At 52.6% G+C, this 23,532-nt stretch overlaps 1 protein-coding gene across 11 annotated transcripts in view; it reads left to right on the forward strand.

Annotated features, from left to right (window-relative positions):
- adgrb2 (adhesion G protein-coupled receptor B2) overlaps positions 1-23,532 on the forward strand; it is a 1,298,770-nt gene that overhangs the window by 273,720 nt on the left and 1,001,518 nt on the right. For all 11 annotated transcript variants that reach the window (XM_038801790.1, XM_038801818.1, XM_038801834.1 and 8 more), the window contains one exon: positions 21,337-21,501. In XM_038801790.1, the coding sequence (XP_038657718.1) occupies positions 21,337-21,501 (165 nt within the window). The remainder of the gene's footprint in view (positions 1-21,336; positions 21,502-23,532) is intronic.

Genomic DNA, 23,532 nt, shown 5'->3' on the forward strand with positions numbered 1-23,532 from the left:
GGAACGGCATTACTACTTCGAGTCCCCGGAGGAGGTGTGGGCCTTTGTGCAGGCGGAGAAGCTGGAATCGAACTAGGGTTTGGGGGCTGCGGGGTCTTGTGTACTATGGTTGTTGCTGTTTTTGCTGTTGCTGTTTTTGTAATTTTGATATTTTTTTTAATGCTGGTTCTTGCTCTGTTTCCGGGTGGTTCTGTTGGGTATGGTTTTGTGTTACATGGGGAATGTTGGGGGTTTATTTTTTTTTCTGTACGGGGCTGGGGGATGGGGTGGAGCTAGAATTTGGGAGCTGCGTCAGAAGGGTGGGGTGGGGCAGTGTGAAAGCGCGGGCTTTCCTCTGGTTTCCCGTGCTGCGGGGCAGGAGGGGTGGAGCTGGCGGTGGGGGCATGGCCTCTACAGGTTTTTTCCTGCGCTGAAGCGGTGCCAAGGAGGAGTGGCGGGGGGGGGGGGGGGGGGATGACCACATGTCAGGAGGGGTCGAGTTTTGGAGGGAGTTGCCGGGGTCAGCAGAAGTCAGCTGACTCACGGAAGTACCATGGAGGGTGTGTCGCGGCTAGGAGGGGTCCTAGCCTGGGGGGGGGGATACCGGGTTGCTGCTGGAATGGCCAGGAAGGAGCTGGTGTGGGCCGGGGGGTAGGGGAGAGGCGCTATCGTCATGGGGAACAGGTCGGGCGGGGTGTGCTGGCCTGGGGTGAGCAGTCGATGAGCTATGGCTAGTCGGCGGGGGAGGGGGGGCGGGGTGCCCTCTGATCCGGCTGATCACCTGGAACGTGAGGGGGTTGAATGGGCCGGTTAAGCGGGCTAGGGTATTTTCTCATTTGAAGGGGCTGAAGGCGGACGTGGTTATGCTCCAGGAGACCCACTTGAAGGTGGCGGACCAGGCTCGTCTGAGGAAGGGGTGGGTGGGGCAGGTTTTCCACTCAGGATTAGATGCGAAGAACCGGGGGTGGCGATTCTGGTGGGGAAGAGGGTGGCGTTCGAGGCGTCTGAGGTGGTGGCGGACAAGGAGGGCAGGTTTGTTATGGTGAAGGGTAGGCTGCAGGGACAGAAGGTGGTGCTGGTAAATGTGTATGCCCCAAATTGGGATGACGCTGGATTTATGAGGCGTATGTGGGCCGCATTCCGGACCTGGAGGCCTGATCATGGGGGGAGACTTTAACGGTGCTGGATCCCCCACTGGACCGGTCCAGTTCAAGGACGGGTAGGAGGACGGCGGCGGCCAAGGTGCTGAGGGGGTTTATGGACTAGATGGGAGGGGTGGATCCCTGGAGGTTTGGGAGGCCGAGGGCGCGGGAGCATTCCTTCTTCTCCCATGTGCATAGGGTTTACTCCCGAATAGATTTTTTCGTTCTGAGCAGGGGATTGATCCCGAGGGTGGAGGATGTCGAGTATTGTGGATAGGTGGATTATTGCGGTTAGGTGGATTGGCCATGCTAAATTGCCCGTAGTGTCCTAAAAAAAAGTAAGGTTAAGGGGGAGGTTGATGGGTTACGGGTATAAGGTGGATACGGGGGTTTGAGTAGGGTGATCATGGCTCGGCACAACATCGAGGGCCGAAGGGCCTGTTCTGTGCTGTACTGTTCTATGTTCTATGTTCTATTCGGCCATAGCAATTTCAGACCATGCTCTGCACTGGGTCGATCTGGAGATGGGGGAGGTGCGGGACCAGCGCCCGCTGTGGCGTCTGGACGTGGGGTTGCTGGCTGATGAAGAGGTGTGTAGGAGGGTCCGGGGAAGTATTGAGGGATACCTTGAGGCCAACGATACAGGGGAGGTCCGGGTGGGGATGGTTTGGGAGGCACTGAAGGCAGTGATCCGGGGGGAGCTGATTTCCATCCGGGCCCATAGGGAAAGGAGGGAGAGTGAGAGACTGGTGGGGGAGCTCCTAGATGTGGATAGGAGGTACCGGAGGAGGGATTGTTGGGGGAACGGCGTAGCTTGCAGGCCAAGTTCGACTTGCTGAACACCAGAAAGGCGGAGACACAGTGGAGGAAGGCGCAACGCGCGGTTTATGAGTATGGGGAGAAGGCGAGCAGGATGATGGCGCATCAGCACCGCAGGCAGGATGCGGCTAGGGAAATTGGTGGAGTGATGGATAAGGGTGGGAATGTGGTGCGGAAGGGGGCAGAGGTGAACGGGGTCTTTAGGGACTTTTACGAGGAACTGTACCGGTCGGAGCCACTGGTGGGGGGGGATGGAGAGCTTTATGAACAGGCTACGTTTCCCAAAGGTGCAGGAGGAGCTGGTGGAGGGGCTGGGGGTGCCGATTGAGTTGGAGGAGCTAGTCAGGGGGATTGGTCAAATGCAGTCAGGGAAGGCGCCGGGGCCGGATGGGTTCCCGGTGGAATTTTATAAAAAGTATGCGGATCTGGTGGGCCCCCTGTTGGTGCGGGCCTTCAATGAGGCATGGGAGGGATGTCACGGGCGCTGATTTCTTTGATCCTAAAGCGGGATAATGACCCCCTGCAGTGTGGATAATACAGGCCAATCTCGCTCCTCAATGTGGATGCTAAGTTGCTGGCGAAGATCCTGGCCACCAGGATAGAGGACTGTGTGCCAGGGGTGATACACGAGGATCAGACAGGATTTGTCAAGGGAAGACAGCTTAAGACGAATGTGCGGAGGTTGTTAAATGTTATTATGATGCCGGCGGTTGAGGGGGAGGCGGAGATAGTGGTGGCGCTAGATGCAGAGAAGGCCTTTGATAGAGTTGAGTGGGGGTACCTGTGGGAGGTGCTGGAGAGGTTTGGATTTGGGGAGGGGTTCATCAAATGGGCGAGGTTGCTTTATGAGGCCCCGATGGCGAGTGTAGCTACTAATGGAAGGAGGTCAGAGTACTTCAGGCTCTACCGTGGGACCAGGCAGGGGTGCCCCCTGTCCCCCTTGCTTTTTGCACTGGCAATTGAACCTCTGGCTATGGTGTTGAGGGAGTCGGGGAGGTGGAGGGTTCTGGTGCGGGGTGGGGAGGAACATCGGGTATCGTTGTATGCGGACAACCTGCTGCTGTATGTGGCGGACCCAGTGGGGGGATTGCCGGGGGTGATGGAGCTGTTGGCTGAGTTTGGGGGCTTCTCGGGCTATAAGCTGAATCTGGGTAAGTGCGAGGTATTTGTAGTGCACCCGGGTGATCAGGCGGAGGGAATTGGTAGGCTCCCGTTTAAGAGGGCAGTGAAGAGTTTTAGGTACCTGGGGGTGCAGGTGGCCTGGAGTTGGGGGACTCTCCATAAGCTTAATTTTACCAGGCTTGTGGAGCAGATGGAGGAGGAATTTAAAAGGTGGGACATGGTGCCGCTATCGCTGGCGGGTAGAGTGCAGTCCGTCAAAATGACGGTGCTCCCGAGGTTCTTGTTCCTTTTTTAGTGCCTGCCCATCTTTATCCCTAGGGCCTTTTTTAGGAGGGTGACTAGCAGCATCATGAGCTTTGTTTGGGCGCATGGAACCCCGAGGGTGAAGAGGGTCTTCTTGGAGCAGGGCAGAGATGGTGGGGGGCTGGCGTTACCCAACCTCTCGGGGTATTATTGGGCGGCCAATGTGTCGATGGTGCACAAGTGGGTGATGGAGGGGGAGGGGGCAGCATGGAAAAGGTTGGAGATGGCGTCCTGTGGACGCACAAGCCTGGGGGCTCTGGTAACGGCGCCGTTGCTGCTCCCTCCTACGAGGTATACCACGAGTCCGGTGGCGGCGGCTACCCTCAAGATCTGGGGACAGTGGAGTCGACATAGGGGGGAAGTGGGGGGCTCGATGGAGGCCCCGCTAAGGGGAAACCATCGGTTTGTCCCGGGGTTCATTGATGGGGGGTTCCAGGGTTGGCACAGAGCGGGCATCAGAAAGTTGAGGGACCTGTTCATTGATGGGAGGTTTGCGAGCCTGGGAGAGTTGGAGGAGAAATTTGAACTCCCCTCGGGGAACATGTTCAGGTACCTGCAGGTAAAGGCGGCAGGTGGAGGGATTCCCTTTGCTGCCCGCGAGGGGGGTGAGGGACAGGGTGCTTTCGGGGGTCTGGGTCGGGGATGGGAAGGTATCTGATATCTACAAGGTAATGCAGGAGGTGGAGGAGGCGGCAGTAGAGGAACTAAAGGCTAAGTGGGAGGGGGAGCTGGGGGAGCAGATCGAGGATGGGACATGGGTGGATGCCGTGGAGCGGGTTAACTCATCCTCCTCATGTGGGCGGCTTAGCCTCATCCAATTCAAGGTGCTGCACCGGGCCCATATGTCCGGGACTAGGATGAGTAGGTTCTTTGGGGGCGAAGACAGGTGTGTCAGGTGTTCGGGGAGTCCAGCGAACCAGGCCCATATGTTCTGGGCATGTCCGGCACTGGAGGAGTTCTGGAAGGGGGTAGCGAGGACGGTGTCGAGGGTGGTAGGATCCAGGGTCAAGCCAGGCTGGGGACTCGCGATTTTTGGGGTTGGGGTGGAGCCGGGAGTGCAGGAGGCGAAAGAGGCCGGTGTGCTGGCCTTTGCGTCCCTATTAGCCCGGCGGAGGATCTTGCTACAGTGGAAGGATGCGAGACCCCCAAGCGTGGAGACCTGGATCAATGACATGGCGGGTTTTATTAAGCTGGAGAAGGTCAAATTCGCCCTGAGAGGATCGGTACAAGGGTTCTTTAGGCGGTGGCAGCCTTTCCTCGACTTTCTGGCTCAGCGATAGGGAACTAGGTCAGCAGCAAAGCTCCTATACAACGCTTCCATGATGAGCGTACGGACCAACAACACCAACTCCTGATACTTCCAGCTGCTCAGGGGCACCCCAGACAAGGATGCCCACTGACCCCGCTGCTGTTCGCTCTCGGGATCAAACCACTTGCTCAGAGCAGCAAAAAGCTGGCGGGGGATCCGGGTGGGCTACAGAGAGCACAGAGTCTCACACTATGCAGATGACCGGCTCGTCTACATTTCGGACCCACCAAGCAGCATGGACGGAATCATTGCGCTGCTGAAAGAATTTGGTGCTTTCTTGGGCTACAATCTCAACATGAGCAAAAGCGAGATCTTCCCGGTACACCCACAAGGAGGGAGGGACAGCACTAATGGGACTGCCGTTTAAACAAGCGCGACACAAATTCCGGTACCTGGGAATCCAAATATCCCATGCCTGGAAAGGGATCCACAAATGGAACCTCACGGGCGCGATTCTCCGCACCCCACGCCGGGTGGAAGAATTGAGGGAGGGCCGGGCGAATCAAGACACGCCGCCCTGGCACCCCCCGTGATTCTCCCCCCCCCCCCGCCGCCAAAAAATGGCGTGTCGCGTTTTTCGACAGGCTGCTCAGAGAATCGCCGCTCGCCGTTTCTCACGGCGACCAGCGATTCTCCGGCCCGGATTAAGCTGGAGAAGGTCAAATTCACCCTGAGAGGATCGGTACAAGGGTTCTTTAGGCGGTGGCAGCCTTTCCTCGACTTTCTGGCTCAGCGATAGGGAACTAGGTCAGCAGCAGCAGCAACCCGGGGGGGGGGGGGGGGGGGGGGGGGCGTTGACTATGTTTATTTCATTTAAATTTATTTTCAAGTTCTCTTGTTGTTTACCGGGTTTGGGGGGGTGGGGGGGTTCGATATATGCGTTGCTACGGTCTTGGGGGTGTTATGCTTATTAAGTTGTTTTGTTGTTGCTTGTTACTGTTTGTTGTTATATATTTTGTAAAATATTTTCAATAAAAATTATTTAAAAAAAAAAGAAACGCCCGTTCATAAGCCCCCGACCGCGTGGTGGCCCCCTGGGCAGCATGGAATTCAGCTTCCCCTTCCCCTACGGACTCTGAATCGCCTCAGGCCTGCGCTGCAAGACGCCCTGGAACCCCCGCTGGGCCCCGTTGCTATTTTTGTGGACAGGCAAAACACTCCCGACAGCGTTGCCCATCCCAATCGGCAACGTGCAAGGGCTGCAGTAAGGAGGGCAATTTTCAGTCGGTTTGCCAGGCCAAGGCGGTCACTGCGGTCCCGGGCAGCGACTGCGGGACGCTGCCCCGTCTCTCTCCGAGGGCCCCGTGCGGCCCGTGAACTTCTCCGTCGCCATCCCCCAACGCCATGTGCAGCCTCCGGGTGCCGCCATCTTGTTTTTCCTACACCACGTGCGGGGGACGGGCGACGCCATTTTGTCCATCCCCGCCATCTGCGACCAGTGGGCGCCGCCATCTTGGATCGGCTCCGAGGACCCCGCCACGGTTGACTAAGCACCATCCGATGACGACTCCGATCTTCTGCCACGACTCGCATCAGTCACCTTGGACCAGTCTCGACCCCGCACCCTCTCTACGATGACGACGAAGGTCCTGCTCAACGGACACGAAACGTCCTGCCTGCTGGACTCCGGGAGCACGGAGAGTTTCATACACCCTGCCACGTTAAGACGCTGCTCTCTTCCTGTCCATCCCGTAAAGCAAAAAATCTCCCAGGCCTCTGGCTCCCATTCGGTTGAGATCAAGGGGTATTGTATAGGAGACCTCACGGTCCAGGGGAGGGAGTTTAAAAATTACAGGCTCTACGTTCTTCCCCACCTCTGCGCGGCAACACTCCTGGGGTTAGACTTCAAGTGTAACCTCCAGAGCCTAACATTTAAATTCGGCGGCCCTATACCTCCCCTCACTGTCTGCAGCCTCGCGACCCACAAGGTCGATCCCCCGTCCTTGTTTGCAAACCTCACCCCGGATTGCAAACCTGTCGCCACCAGGAGCAGACGATACAGTGCCCAGGACTGGGTCTTCATCAGGTCCGAGGTCCAGCGGCTTCTAAAGGAAAGGGTCATCGAGGCTAGTAACAGCCCCTGGCGAGCACAAGTTCTGGTGGTAAAGACCGGGGAGAAGAATAGGATGGTCATAGACTACAGTCAGACCATCAACAGGTTTACGCAGCTGGACGCGTACCCTCTCCCCTGTATATCCGACCTGGTCAACAGGATCGCACAGTACAAGGTCTTCTCCACGGTAGACCTGAAGTCGGCCTATCACCAGCTCCCCATCCGCGCGAGCGATCGCAAGTACACTGCGTTCGAGGCGGACGTGCGGCTCAGCCACTTTTTAAGGGTTCTCTTCGGTGTCACAAACGGGGTCTCAGTCTTCCAATGAGAGATGGACCGAATGCTCGACCGATACTGTTTACGGGCATCTTTCCCATATCTCGATAATGTCACCATCTGCGGCCACGATCAGCAGGACCACGACACCAACCTCCGCAAATTCCTCCATACCGCAAAACTCCTGAATTTGACCTCTAACAAAGAAAAACGCATGTTCAGCACCGACCGGCTAGCCATCCTCGGCTACGTAGTGCGAAATGGAGTGATAGGCCCCGACCCCCAACGCTTGTGCCCCCTGATGGAGCTCCCCCTCCCTAACTGCTCCAAGGCCCTGATGCGCCGCCTCGGGTTTTTCTCTTATTACGCTCAGTGGGTCCCCAACTACGCCGACAAAGCTCGTCCCCTCATAAAAACTACCACTTTCCCCCTGTCGACGGAGGCACGCCAGGCCTTCAGCCGCATCAAAGCGGATATTTCAAAGGCCACGATGCGCGCCATCGACGAGCCCCTCCCCTTCTAAGTCGAGAGCGACGCGTCTGACGTAGCTCTGGCAGCCACCCTCAACCAAGCGGGCAGGCCCGTGGCCTTCTTCTCGCCTCCATGCTTCCGAAATCCGCCACTACTCGGTCGAGAAGGAAGCACAGGCCATAGTAGAAGCTGTGCGGCATTAGAGGCATTACCTGGCCGGCAGGAGGTTTACCCTCCTCACAGACCAACGGTCGGTGGCCTTCATGTTCGACAATGCACAGCGGGGCAAGATAAAAAGCGACAAGATCTTGCGGTGGAGGATCGAGTTATCCACCTACAGCTATGACATCTTGTATCGTCCTGGGAAGCTAAACGAGCCTCCCGATGCCCTGTCCCGCGGTACCTGTGCCAACACAGAAGTAGACCGCCTCCGAGCCCTCCACGAGGACCTCTGCCACCCGGGGGTCACCCTGCTTCTTCCATTTCGTGAAGACCCGCAACCTGCCCTACTCCATCGAGGAGGTCAGGACAGTCACCAGAAACTGCCACATCTGCGCGGAGTGCAAGTCGTACTTCCACCGCCCCGAAAAAGCGCATCTGATAAAGACTTACCGTCCCTTTGAATGCCTCAGCATGGACTTCAAAGGTCCCCTCCCCTCTACCAACCTCAACACGTACTTCCTCAACGTGATTTGACGAGTACTCCCGTTTCCCGTTCGCCATCCCCTGCCCCGACATGACCACAACCACCATCATAAAAGCCCTCCACAGCCTTTTCTCCCTGTTCGGATATCCCGCCTACATACACAGTGATAGGGGGTCCTCCTTCATGAGTGACGAACTGCGTCAATTCCTGCTCAGCAAGGGCATTGCCTCACGCAGGACGACCAGTTATAACCCCCGGGGTAACGGACAGGTCGAGAGGGAGAACGGTATGGTCTGGAAAACCGTTCTACTGGCCCTACGGTCCAGAAATCATCCAGTCTCCTGCTGGCAGGAGGTCCTCCACTCAATCCGGTCTCGACTCTGCACTTCTACTAATCAAACTCCGCACGAACGCCTTCTTGTCTTCCCCAGGAAGTCTTCCTCAGGGACCCCGCTCCCGACCTGGCTGGCAGTCCCCGGGACCATCCTGCTTCAGAAGCACATGTGGGCGCACAAATCGGATCCGTTGGTAGAGGGTCCAGCTGCTCCACGCTAACCCGCAATATGCGTATGTGGAGTACCCCGAAGGCCGACAAGACATTGGCTCTCTTCGGGACCTGTCACCCGCCGGATCCCCGCCATCCCCCTCGTCACCAGCCCCACCCACCCCCCCACAGGCTATGGCGGGACCCCCCCCAACTGCAACTGCACCCTGCAGGCGCTCCCCCCCGGCCCGCCAACCCCCTCACCTGTGCCACCTAGGGGACTAAACGCCCCCCTCCCTGGCCCGGCCTTCACCAGCGCCGTCTCGGGGTGTTGAAACCTCCACAAGGACCGGATCATCGCTCCCGGAGTCATGGACACCCGTATCTCCATCAAAATCTCCGCCGAAGCTCCGTCGGTCGCAGAGGATGTCCAAGGCCCCCGATTGTCTGATCGAGTCGACGTGAACTCTTAATGGATTTTTTTTCTGTCTCTGTAAATAGTTATGGGCCAGTGCGCCATATTGATAACACAATTCCTGACTCTGTACATAGTTACGGGCCAGTGGGCAGCTGCCGTTCGAGAGAGGTATAGTCCCATATCACTGGTCATATTACCAGTAAATTATCCCACCCGCACTGGACTACCAGTCATGGCTGGACGCCCGAGCATTTTCCCCCCCCCCGTTCCTTTCTCAACAAGGGGTGAATGTGGTAGTATGACTAGAGGTACTACGGTACTTGGGAGTGTGAGCTACAATTGGTGGAGAACGCTCGCTGCTCATTGGCCCAAGTGTTTGCATTTCATTGGTCGGAACGTAAGGTCGCTCCGTCCAGTGAGGCGGGGTATAAGAACCCGTGTTTCCCAGCAGCCGGCCTCTCTCTGTACTCGAGCTCCTGGGGAAACATCTTGTTGATTAAAGCCTTCAAATCGGACTACATCCTCATTTCAGTAGTTATTGATCGCGCATCACAGAGTACATGGAGAACAACCAGAATGGGAGGTCTCACCCTCCACATTCTGGGAAGTGCTAAAGCTCGCACCAAGAGTGGAAATCATCGCTTTCAAAGCGCAAAGAGGTAGGGAGGAAAGGATGACTAGGCAGCAGCTGGTCGACTCCATACTGGAGGTAGACCGTAAATATTCCGAGGCCCCGACTGTAGAGCTGGCGGGGAGGAAAGAGCTGCAAAGGAACTTCGATCTGCTCTCCACCAGGAAAGCAGTGCACCAACTCCGCCAGGCACGTGGGACCCTATACGAACACGGAGACAAAGCCAGCCGCCTGTTGGCACGCCAGCCGAGAAAGCAGGCAGCTACCAGAGAAATTGCACAAATCAGGGACATCAGAAGCACATTAGAAACAACCTGAGAAGATCAACAAAACCTTCAAGGCCTTCTACCAAGGGCTGTCCACCTCAGAGCCCCCAATGGGGGAGTCCGGGATGAAATGGTTCCTTGATGGACTGGACATACCAGTCGTGGGGGAGGGCAGAAAACGGGGCTTGGAAGCGCCACTTGCACTGGGAGAGATCATGGACAGCATTAGCTCCATGCATGCAGGGAAGGCGCCGGGGCCAGACAGGCTCCTGGCGGACTTCTACAAAAATTTGCGAAAGCACTAGCCCCACACCTGCAGGAGATGTTCACAGACTCGCCAGCTAGCGGCACACTGCCACTCATGCTAGCACAGGCCTCAATCTTGCTGATACCTAAGAAAGACAAAAACCCTACGGAATATGGGTCATACAGACCCATCTCACTGCTGAACGCAGATGCCAAAATATTGGCCAAAATCCTAGCCAAAAGGTGAGAAGACTGCATTCCAGAGGTGGTCGCAGAGGACCAGACGGGCTTTATCAAAGGTAGACATCTTACCTCGAACGTCAGGCGCCTGCTGAACGTGATAATAACCCCTTCCGGGGAGAGAGTACCAGAGGTGATCGTCTCCCTAGATGCAGAAAAGGCCTTCGACAGAGTCGAATGGAAGTACCTCATAGAGGTACTGGAGCGGTTCGGGCTTGGAACAGGGTTCACCCACTGGATAAAACTCCTATACAACACACCCATGATGAGCGTACGGACCAACAACACCAACTCCTGATACTTCCAGCTGCTCAGGGGCACCCCAGACAAGGATGCCCACTGACCCCGCTGCTGTTCGCTCTCGGGATCAAGCCACTTGCTCAGAGCAGCAAAAAGCTGGCTGGGGATCCGGGTGGGCGACAGAGAGCACAGAGTCTCACACTATGCAGATGACCGGCTCCTCTACATTTCGGACCCACCAAGCAGCATGGACGGAATCATTGCGCTGCTGAAAGAATTTGGTGCTTTCTTGGGCTACAATCTCAACATGAGCAAAAGCGAGATCTTCCCGGTACACCCACAAGGAGGGGGGGACAGCACTAATGGGACTGCCGTTTAAACAAGCGCGACACAAATTCCGGTACCTGGGGATCCAAATATCCCATGCATGGAAAGGGATCCACAAATGGAACCTCACGGGCGCGATTCTCCGCACCCCACGCCGGGTAGAAGAATCGAGGGAGGGCCGGGCAAATCACGACACGCCGCCCTGGCACCCCCCGTGATTCCCCCCCCCCCCCCCCCCCCCCCCCGCCAAAAAATGGCGTGTCGCGTTTTTCGACAGGCCGCTCGGAGAATCGCCGCTTGCCGTTTCTCACGGCGACTGCCGATTCTCCTGCCCGGATGGGTCGAGCGGCCTGCCGAACCCGACCAGTTCACGCCGGCGCCAACCACACCTGGTCGCTGCAGGCATGAACAGCGCGCGACAGGTGAGTGTGGGGCCTGCGGGGGGCGGAGGGAGGATCGAGCACCACGGGCGTGCTCAGCAGATGTCTGGCCCGCGATCGGTGCCCACCGATCGTCGGGCCGGCGTCTGTAAATGACACACTCTTTTCCCTCCGCCGCCCCGCAAGATCAAGCCACCATGTCTTGCGGGGCAGCGGAAGGGAAGACGGCAACCGCGCATGCGCGGGTTGGAGCCGGCCAACCTGCGCATGCGCGGCTGATGTCACTTCGGCGCCACCGACCGCGTCATTCCCGGCGCGCCACTTTGACGCAAGCGTCAAGGCCGGGCGCTCGGGAATCACGTGCCGCCGCTCCTAGCCCCCTATCCCCCCCCGGGGGGGGGGGGGGGGGGGGGGGGATAGGGGACAAGGAGCGGCCTCCGACGCCAGAGTGAAACACTCCGGGTTTCACTCCGGCGTCGGCACTCAGTCACCCGTTGGGAGTATCGCGCCCCACCAGTCTGACGGAGGAAGTAAAAAAGGACCTGCAAAGATGGAAGACACTCCCATTCTCCCTGGCGGGGAGAGTCCAGACGATCAAAATCAACGTACTGCCCAGGTACCTCTTCCAACTTAGATCCATTCCGATCTACATCCCCAAGGCCGTTTTCAAAGCACTGGACAAACTAATCATGGTGTTCGTATGGGAGGCGGGGGGGGGGGGGAGAGAATGCTAGGATCCCAAAGAAGGTCCACAAAAAACAAAATACAGGGGGGGCTATCCCTCCCAGACCTACAAATCTACCACTGGGCAGTGACGGCCGAGCGAATAAGGGGATAGATCCAGGTGCCAGAAGCCAAGTGGGTGCGCGCAGAAGAGGCCTCCTGCATGGGGACCTCTCTCCGCGCCCTCACCATGGCAGCACTCCAATCCCCACCCAAAAAACACTCCAGCAGCCCAGTGGTGATAGCCACCCTCCAATCCTGGAACCAACTACGGCAGCAATTTGGCCTGACCAAAATGTCGGACAAAGCTCCCATCTGCCACAACTATAGGTTCACACCAGTGCTGACTGACGCCACCTTCAAAAGGAAGGGACAGGACAGAGGGACACTGACAGGCAGGGACCTATACACGGACGGCAGAATCGCAACACTGGATGAACTGACAGAGAAATTCCAACTAGCCAGGGGGAACGAGCTAAGGTATCTACAACTCAGAAATTTCCTATGAAAGGAGACAAGGATGTACCCACAACCGCCACGACAGACATTACTGGAAGAGTTACTGGATGCAAGCATACTAGATAAAGGAAACTGTAGCGACGTGTATGACTGACTGGTAGAGAGGGCCGACACTGTACTGGATGCAACAAAACAGAAATGGGAGGAGGACCTGGGGATTGAAATAGGGTGGGGACTCTGTAGTGAAGCACTGCACAAGGTCAACACCACCTCCACGTGTGCAAGGCTCAGCCTGACGCAGCTAAAAGTGGTACATAGAGATCACTTAACAAGAACCCATATGAGTAGGTTCTTCCCGGAGGTGGAGGATAGATGTGAAGGGTGCCAAGGACGCGCAGCCAACCATGCCCACATGTTCTGGTCTTGCCCCAGACTTGTGGGGTACTGGACAGCCTTCTTCAAGGCAGTGTCCAAAGTGGTGGGGATGAGGGAGGAGCCATGCCCGAAAGTGGCGGTCTTCGGGGTTTCGGACCAGCCAGATCTATTCCTGGGGAGGAGGGCAGACTCCCTTGCCTTTTCCTCCCTGATCTCCGCCGTAGAATCCTGTTCGGCTGGCGGTCAGCAGGACCTCCCAAAGCTGCAGACTGGCTGTCTGACCTCTCGGAATCTCTCCAAATGGAGAAAATCAAATATGCCGTCCGAGGGTCAGACGACGGCTTCCACAGAACGTGGGAGCCATTCACCCAATTGTTCCGGGACCTGTTTGTGGCCAATGAACAAGCAGAAGAATAGCAAAGTAGCCAAGAAGTAGCCAAAGCATGAGAGGGAGAGATAGACCGGGAGGGGTGTTTAGGGTGAACAGCTAAACCGAAGAGGAAAGAAAGACGAACCACAGGAGGGGGGAGAGGGCAGAAGCGGGGGGACGGCGGGGAGAGGGAAGCGACCTGGAACAAGAGAGGAGAACCAGGGAGGTGGGGGGGAGGCAGGGAAATGACAGCCGGAAGGAGGGCACGGGATACGATAACAAACTTGGCATCTACAGGAACAGAGAACATGAAGAATACAGGCGAAAGAAGGGAGGAACGGCTGAAGTGGAGGTGAGTGTGAGACGACAACAGCAGCGGGATCCGTCCGGGAGTAGCAAGTGACAACACCAACACCAAACCCATTCGAGTATTGCCCACTGTAATTGTTTTTTCTCCTGCACCTAAATGTATATCTACCTCCCCAGTCTCTCACCTCCCCCCCCCACACACACACACATACAGTTGCCTTCTTATGTTGTAAATAATTTTGCCAGTTGTACTGAGTTGCTGCTGTTGAGCTGGTGCACAATACCCTACCAGTTATTCTATTTTATTTTTTAGTTTATTTTTTATTATTACTTTTTTTGGTATGTTTAGGTGTGCCCTTCTATTCTATATATATATATTTATATTTCTTATTCTGTGTACATAATGGTAAATATACTTTGTTCAAAAACCCAATACGATAGGGTACTGGGACAGTAGCAGCGGCAACCCGTGGGGGGGGGGGGGGGGGGGGGGACGTTGATTATGTTAGCTTATTTTATTTAAATTTGATTTATCTAATTTTAATTTATGGTTAAGTTCTCTTGTTTGGGGGGGGGGGGGGTGGGGGAATGTGATACATGTGATGTTATGGTATGGGGGGAATTGTGGGTGTTATGGGGCTGTTAGTTGCATATTACTGCTTTTTGTTATATTTTCTGTAAAAAATTCCAATAAAAATTATTTAAAAAAAAAAAGCATTTATAAAAAACTACACCTGCACACTAAGCTATCTCTCTCTAACTCTGTTCACTGGTCACTGCTAACACGAACAGGCGGGAACTCTCTCTGAGTTTACCATTTATACATATATCTGGTGCTGCCATCTAGTGGTTATCTAGCACTTGCTTATGGATGTTAACCCTTTAAATACATTCAGATACAGATCACGACATCCTTTTTTCTTACATTTTCCATACTATAAAGAAAAGTGTACAATAAAGTAAGCATAAAGAATGATATTTATACCTGTACAAACATGATGGTAATGATGATGATACACAGTGGAGTAATATTTAGAAGTCCATAATTTATAAGTTAAGTCTGTCAGGTTTTTCTCTCCTGTTGACCTTGGTATGGATGTTAACTCTCTACATACATTCAGATGTACAGATCACTACAATAATATCGAAGATTTTGCGAGTGGAAGTGGCGCTGAGCCCGTGGGTGCCGATTCTTGAGCTGTCGGAGGATCTAGAAATGCTGGTGGGAGAGATGCTGATGTGGTAGCCTATGCCTTCCTGATAACCTGGAGGTGGATCTTGCTGTGCTGTTGGGACCTGGAGCCTCTGAAAGTGGGGGCAAGGGTGAGAGACTTGGCAGCATTCCTCCACCTTGAAAAAAGTAGGTTTGCTATAAGAGGGACGGAGGAGGCGTTCTCCACAAGATGGAGGTTATTCATTGACCTTTTTAAGGGTCATTAACACATCAACGGCTGGGAGGGGGAAGTTGGGATTTGAGGGGAGCTGGAGGCAAAAAGGGGGTGGAGAGAGGGTACAGGGGTTAATTTTGTATAGTTTACTGTTGCTGTTTGCTTCTGTATATATTTGAAAATAACGGCAATAAAATCTTTTTTTAAAAATTCATGTTGCTTATTGATTTCTGGCAATGCTGCTTTGTGTCTGGATACATGAAAAGCGTTTATTCACACAATGAAACAATGCAAACTAAAAGTTACTGATATTGGATCGTGCAACCACATTAACAATTTCATTTGAAATCAATTGCAAATCATTTTTTGATATGAGTGCATTGACGACATATGGAAGCAGAATTCAGTTGATGAATGACTTTTCACACTTTTTTCTTCGCCAGGAATGTCTGAACCATCCAAGTTCATTTTAAAGTTAAGGCATTTAGTATTCGCATTGTAACCATATGCAAATTTAACAGCCAGAAATGATCCATGATTTCATGTTATCATTCTGTGGCTCTGTGTATTGTGAGCTTTATTACCAGTTATTGTATTAGGTGATAGAATATTTACCCCAACAAAGTAATGAAATGCCTTTTCCTCTCTGCCAATGAAATTTCTGTCATCTTGAATTTGGCTTACGGAAGAGAACTCATCCAGTGATTCAACTTCTTAATGTCTTACCTGATTTTGCATGAATCCAAGATATATTAAGAAGGTCCCATATAGAAGCGGAATTCAGTAGATTAATGACTTTCCATGCACTACAAAAGATTGGGGGCTGGATTCTCCACAGCCCCATGCTGAAATCGTGTTTGGAGAATCAATGTTTACCTGGGAATCGTGCCTGGCGCCGCTCCCGGATTACGCGGTGCAGCTGTGTGGTGGGGCCATTGACAGAGGTCCCCCATTGATTCTCTGGGCAAAACTGGCCGAGTTCCCGATGGTGTGTTTCTAACCACTTATTGCCGGTAGGGAACTTTGGCTGGTGGCTGCGGCTCAGTTCACGGTCGCCATGGTGGGGGGCGGGGGGATCGAGCACCGGGGGGGCCTCATGGGCGGCCGGGGCAGCAATTGTGTAGCTCGTATCCGCGAGCGTGCGCCATCTCGGGCGGTCCTTCGTTGTCGATGTAGGTCTGCGGTCTGAGTCCGCCATGGCACACGGCACGGCCGCTGCAGGCCGCCACCTTGCACATGCGTGGACTCCCGACCGGACATTCGGGGGCCCGTATCCGCAGCCATAGCTGCGAGAAGCACTTCGGGCCACTGCCAGCCGCCTGCAGGTAGAAGAATCGCTCTTGACTTTTTTAAGGAAAGTCAAGAGTGAAAGCCAGCGCTTTTACGCCGGCTTGGGGACATAGCCCCATTTTTGGAGAATCCAGCCCTGGCTGTTTTCCTTTGCCAGGAACGATATGCAATATCAGAGACTTTTAGTTTACTTCAGCCTCGGGCTGGATTCTCCATTCCTGAGACAGGTGTTGATGCCGGGGCAGGATTGGGGACATTCATGACAGCAAAACTGGCGCCGAACCTGGACTGATTCAGGGACTGTGGTGGGGCTAGCAGCGCGCCACGTGGAAAACAATCGATTCCAATGAAAAACTGTATGGGATTCGCCAGGTCCGTGATTGACACTTGGGAGGCTGACAAGCTGCAACCATTAACAAACACTTTACTCCCCACACACACCATACCAGCCAACAAGATTGCATTGATTGTGCTGGAGTGTGCTCAAACAGTTGATGGGTTGGCTGGGGCCAGAGAGCACCTAGGTGGGTGACCTGGGGGGGACACCAATAGACCCGTGGCCCTAAGTTCACAGTGGCCTGTCAGCGGCATGCGCCTCTGCATGGCTGCCTTTCCAGCTGCGGCAGTGGTATTCCGTGCCCACTCCAACCCCACAGCCCACCTGCTGGCCACCCCCTGTTACTCCCCCCGATCCTGGCATAAGGCTCCCAGCGGCACACCTGTCAGCAAACTATGGCAATGTTGGACACTTTCCGTACCTCCTCACTTTCCGTCAGCAGCCATGGTGCCTGTTTCATGATTTTTAAAAGTGGACTGTGCCGTCGGGAACTCGGCCCATTGGAGGCTGAGAATCGCGGAGACGCCTGAGAATACCAGGTCAGGCCCGCTAATAATATGCAGACGGTATCTACATATATTTCAGACCGCATTGATGCCGCAGTCAAGGTGGTGGCGAATTGTGATTTGGCATCAAATCGGCTTCCGCCATGATTTTGGCGTTCGAACCTATACTCGGCCCAGTCGCGCTTCCTGATTTCGGCGTCAGCCAATGGAGAATCCCGCCCCTCAGGTTTGTGCTGTGCTGCTGATTTCAACCCCTGAGGCTTGACAAACGGCTTTAGAAAAATACTTTTCACTGTACCTCGGCACACGTGACAATAAATAAATACAATCCAACGTAATTTGGGAATACGTATACAAGGCAGTTGTATCACTTTGTCACACACCCGTTGCTGATCACTGCCTAGTGATGGCTGCAGGAATGTCACATTAGGCTAGGATTGGAGTTTGCTGGTACACAAATGAATAAAGCACACAGGGCTGGATTCTCTGAATCTGTGGTTAAGCCCGCACGATCCGTCTGGTCTTACGACTGTTAAGGGTAAAATCCTGGCATGGATAGAGGATTGACTGACTGGCAGAAGGCAGAGAATGGGGATAAAGGTGTCTTTCAGGATGGCAGCCGGTGACTAGTGGTATGCCTCAGGGGTCTGTGCTGGGATCACAACTTTTCAAAATATACATTAATGATCTGGAAGAAGGAACTGAAGGCACTGTTGCTAGGTTTGCAGATGATACAAAGATCTGTACAGCGACAAGTAGTATTGAAGAAGCAGGGGTGCTGCAGAAAGATTTGGACAGGCTAGGAGAGTGGGCAATGAAGTGGCAAGTGAATACAATGTGGAAAAGTGCACTTTGGAAGGAGGAATTTAGGCATAGACTATTTTCTAAATGGGGAAATGCTTAGGAAATCAGAAGCACAAAGGAACTTGGGAGTCCTTATTCACGATTCTCTTAAGGTTAACGTGCAGGTTCAGTCGGCTGTTAAGAAGGCAAATGCAATGTTAGGCGTTCATCTCAAGAGGGCTAGAATACAAGACTAGGGTTATGCTTCTGAGGCTGTATAAGGCTCTGGTCAGACCCCATTTGGAGTATTGTGAGCAGTTTTGCGACCCCCATATCTAAGGAAGAATGTGCTGGCCTTGGAAAGTGTCCAGAGGAAGTTCACAAGAATGATCCCTGGAATGAACAGGATTTTGTGTGAGGAATGGTTGAGGACTCTGGGTCTGTACTCATTGGAGTTAAGAAGGATGAGGGGAGATCTTATTGAAACTTACAGGATAGTGCGAGGCCTGGATAGAGTGCACGTGGAGAGGATGTAAAACTATAACCAGCGGACACCATCTCAGAACAATGGGACTATCCTTTAAAACAGAGATGAGGAATTTCTTCAGCCAGAGGGTGATGAATCTGTGGAACTCTTTGCCGCAGAAGGATGTGGAGGTCAAATTACGGAGTGTCTTTAAGACAGAGATAGATAGCTTCTTGATTAATAAGGGGATCAGGGGTTATGGGGAGAAGGCAGGAGAATGGGATGAGAAAAATATCAGCCATGATTGAATGGCGGAGCAGATTCGATGGGCCGAGTGGCCTAATTCTGCTCCTATGTCTTATGTCCTTATGAATCTCTGCATCTGTCTTTGACCTCCAGATAGGTGTCAACATCTACGGCTGCAGTGGATACCCCCTGTCACCCAGGAGCCAACTGCTCAGCCGGGGGTGCACCTCAAAGAGGTCAGGAACCGTTGAGTGTACTAGGATGATGGCACGTGTACGCAACTCAGGTATTGGGTGCATGATGTGCATCTCATTGTCACACACAAACTGCACGCTCATCAAATGGAGTCCGTTTTGGTTTGTGAAGACCGGTCTGTCATGGGCTGGTGCTCCGAGGGCAACATGCATCCCGTCGATCACCCCCTAGGCCCGAGGCCTCTCGGCGATGACAGCGAACCCCACTACCTGAACATCCAGGTGTGCTCAGACCTAATTGAATTTATGTATTGTGCCTACTGGGCAGATAGGGCCTCCATGATGCACCGAGATCTGTTAGATTCCCGACAGGTCCCCACTCGGCACTTGGAAGAACTCCATGGGGTAAACATTCAGGGCGGCCATTACCTTGACGCCAACCAGGAGCGGGTGTCCTTCTACTTCCCCCCCCCACGGTGCCAGGTGCGCCATCATCTCGCAGATATGTCGCACTGTTCCCCTGCTCAGCTGGAGTCTTCAATGGCATGCCCAGTCTGGCAGGTCCTCGAATGACAGGCGCTGCCCGTAACACGAGGCCTCATGCGGCGCCTTCTTCCTCTTTGGCCTGTTGTGCAGCTGGCACTCCCTCAGCAGTTGCCCCCTGTTTCTGTGGGGCAGGCTCCGCTGCTGCAGACACCCCGTCGAGCAGCTCCAGTACATCCTCCAAGGCTGCAATGACTAGGATGAAAACCACCATTCCTAGTTGAATTCCAAATTCCATTGTCTGTAGAAGGTGTAAGGCAGACATGTTAGCATGGTGTGTACCCCCGTGCCTAAGCAGGTACACCGGGCAACATGGTGGCTATGGTCTGCACTGCAGACCCTGTCCATGTATGTCCCACTCCCCTTATCATCCCCACCCCCGCTCATTTCTCTGACACTCTGCCCTCCGCACCCCTGGCCTCATCGATCCCCGGAACCATGGGGGCCTCTAGCCCTGGTGCCCGTCCCTGCTGCCAGGGCTACCAGTTGCGAGTATTACCCATGCCAGTGGTATGCTCTGTCTCTTTCTTATGGGCCATGACGTCTGTAAAACTAGCCATCGGTAATTGCCCAGCGCAGGCAGAGCATCGAGGAGGCTCCTGAGAATACTGGATCATGCCCACCAATTTTATGTAAATGGCATTTTCTGTACATGCGGAGTAGAATGCATTGACGCCGCTGTCAGGCACCGGAGCATGGCATTTTGGCGTGCGTCGGCACCGCCATGGTTTTGACTTCACGACCAATTCTCAGCCCAATCACCTTTCCCGATTTTGGCGTCGGCCGACGGAGAATCCCATCCCTGATTTTTGTGTGGTGTCACATTATAAATCAGCACCTTTACATTAGAAGTGGAGAAAGGGTTGAAGTTGCGCTTTAACATCAGAATCCCAAAGGGACCTCAGGGGATTGGGCACTTCACATCCAGAGATCTATTAGTCCTCATTTAAATAAATAATCTGATGCATGGAACTGTTTTTTAAATTTCATTCACATTTAGTTTTATTACCCCACTCATTCTCATCTAGCTTGGACAGGCATCATAGTGGAAAAGGAAAAAAAATCCTAATTGTGAAATTTGTTTATATAAACAGATAAGTTAACATTTCAGGTGAACACCCTTTGTAACTTCTGAGGAAGCTGTACACCTAGAATATTGGCTGACTAGTTATTTTCTTTATATAATTATACATCTAGACACTGCTGCTATAGAGGTAGATTTACATACAGGTATAAATATCGATGTAAGAAATAAAGTAGTATAAGGCCATCCAATGAGCATTTTGTTTTTTGCACACGATTCATGGCTGGTGGGTTTGTGGGCTCAGCAATGCCATTGTGAGGTTGAGTTGAGCAAAGACTATGCCTCTTCAATGGAAGAGAGAGAAGAAAAATTAGAAGAAGAGTAAATGCAGATATGTTGTTACATGACATCCAGTGATCTGTTATAGAGTGTCACTTCCAGAAGCCGGGAATTAAATGATTTGCTCGTCCTTACAGTTAGAAATGGTTACTGAGGATTAAGAGGAGAGAAACACTAAAACAAAAGGAAATCTGTGACTCCAGTATCCTCTTGAGGTGAATGAGTCGATTGAAGAATGTGTTTGAGAACCTGAAACAAGTAATTCAGCAATACTCCTGAAAAATTCTGGAATAATGGATACGAAAGGGTTAATAGCTGTTCTAAAATGGCGGACAGAAAATTGAAGTTATCACACTCCTTTTCCTGCAGGATAATTTGAAAACCTTCATACATTAGATTAAATGCTGAGAATAATGTGACAGTCTTCATTATGGTTCTCCGGCTGCTCATTGGAACCAGTAACCAGTTGCATTTCATTTATTTTACTGGAAGTGAATTCAGAAAATGAACAATGATAATGAATAAACTATGTTGTGTTGAAGGATGATGAACAATGCAATCTGGCTGTTTGTGTGAATTTTCTGATGATTTATCACCAAAAGAATTAATTCCAGTTTCTTTTATTTTGCCAGGAGATCCTGCTGCTGAAGAGTGGTCTCAATGGAGTGTTTGCTCACTCACATGTGGCATGGGATGGCAGATGCGAACAAGATCCTGTGTAGCCTCCCCCTATGGAACTCTATGCAGCGGTCCGCTTAGGGAAACCCGAATTTGCAATAATTCAGCCACATGTCCAGGTAGATTTAGTTGTCTGGTACAAGTTTATATCACAGTATTGACTGATGTCTTGAAGCTACTTAAATTGAATTATCAAAATGGGATCTATTGAGAGTAGATAATGCCAGAAATTGTTGATGGGATAATACTGTAGTGAAGGCATGTTTAACGTGTTCATTTAGCATTCCTCTGCTACATTAACAGATTAAAGTTTAAAGTTAATTCAAAGCTAACTCATTTAAAATAAATATGTTACCACAAGTTAATGTAATGAACTGAGAACTCTCACATGTAGATATGGGGAAGAAATTTGTTCATTCAGTACTACTTCTAGCGGTGCTACATCTACTGCTTTAACTTCCCCAGGACAGGCAGCATCATGGGTTGCCACCTGTAACGTCAGCGAGTCCAACACTTCTGCCTATACTGCCATGTTTTCATCTCCTGGAGATGTAGGAGGGCTGGGCTGGGGCTTCCTGTGTTCTGAGTCAGCATCAGAGAAGAGCAAGTGCTTAGATGGACTGATTAGAAGATCCTGCATGTATCCTCCTTAACCCAAGAGAAAATGCTGGAAAATCTCAGCAGGTCTGGCAGCATCTGTAGGGAGAGAAAAGAGCTAACGTTTCGAGTCCAGATGACCCTTTGCCAAAGCTAAAAGACAGAGAAAGTGGGAAATATTTATACTGTGGAGTGAGAGAATGAAAGGCGAGTCATAGCCTCTGAAACCAAGGGAACAGGGTGCTAATAGCCACAGAAACCAAGGGAAAGAGTGCTAATGGCAGTCCCCAGAGAGAACTAAAGGTGTGAAAGGCCAAACAGCAGAGAAGCTAACATCAGAGGGTAAACTGTGAAAGATGTAGATGTGGGGGGAGGGGAAGGGGGAAGCAAAGAGGAGAAAAGGTAAGGAAAGGGGAATATGATGGTGGGGTGTTAAATATATATAAAGAAAGACAAGAAAGAAATGGTAAAAGACAGTTAAAATGAAACGGGATGAAAACAAAGGGGTCGAGGTGGGGGAGAGCTAATAATCTGAAATTATTGAATTCGATGTTGAGATTGGAAGGCTGCTGTGTGCCCAACCAGAAGATAAGATGTTGTTCCTCCAGTTTGCGTTGAGCTTCACTGGAACATTGCAGCAGGTCAAGGACAGACATGTGGGCATGGGAACAAGGTCTTCTGTTGAAATGGCAAGCAATGGGACGGTCAGGGTCCTGAATGGGCACAGACCGAAGGGGCTCAGCAATGAGATCACCCAGTCTGCGTTTGGTATCTCCAATACAGAGAAGACCACATTGGGAGCAGCGAATGCAGGAGACCAAATTGAAAGAGGTGCAAGTGAGGTGCTAAGGGCCTCACGGTAGCATGGTGGTTAGCATCAATGCTTCACAGCTCCAGTGGTCCCAGGTTCGATTCCCGGCTGGGTCACTGTCTGTGTGGAGTCTGCACGTCCTCCCCGTTTGTGCGTGGGTTTCCTCCGGGTGCTCCGGTTTCCTCCCACAGTCCAAAGATGTGCGGGTTAGGTGGATTGGCCATGCTAAATTGCCCGTAGTGTAAGGTTAATGGGGGGATTGTTGAGTTACGGGTATACGGGTTACGTGGGTTTAAGTAGGGTGATCATTGCTCGGCACAACATCGAGGGCCGAAGGGCCTGTTCTGTGCTGTACTGTTCTATGTTCTATGAAACGCTGCTTAACCTGGAATGAGTGTTTTGTGCCTGTGAAGGAGCAGGTGTTACACATTCTGTGATTGCATAGGAAGGGGCCCTGGGTGATGGGGTAGGTGTTGGGTATGGTGGAGGAGTGGACTAGATTATCTCGGAGGGAACGGTCTGTGGAATACTGACAGAGGGAGTGAAGGGAAGATGTGTTTGGTGGTGGCAACACGCTGGAGTTGGCAAAATGGTAGAGGATTATGCTTTGCATGCGGAGGCTGCTGGGGTGAAATGAGGGGGAGGACGAGGGGGACTCTGTCCTTGTTCTGGAAGGGATGGGAGGGGGCGAGGGTAGTGACGCGGGAGATGGACAGCACACTGTTCAGGGCCCTGTCAACAA

Source organism: Scyliorhinus canicula, chromosome 1 (genome assembly GCF_902713615.1).
Source record: "Scyliorhinus canicula chromosome 1, sScyCan1.1, whole genome shotgun sequence".
Lineage (NCBI taxonomy): Eukaryota > Metazoa > Chordata > Chondrichthyes > Carcharhiniformes > Scyliorhinidae > Scyliorhinus > Scyliorhinus canicula.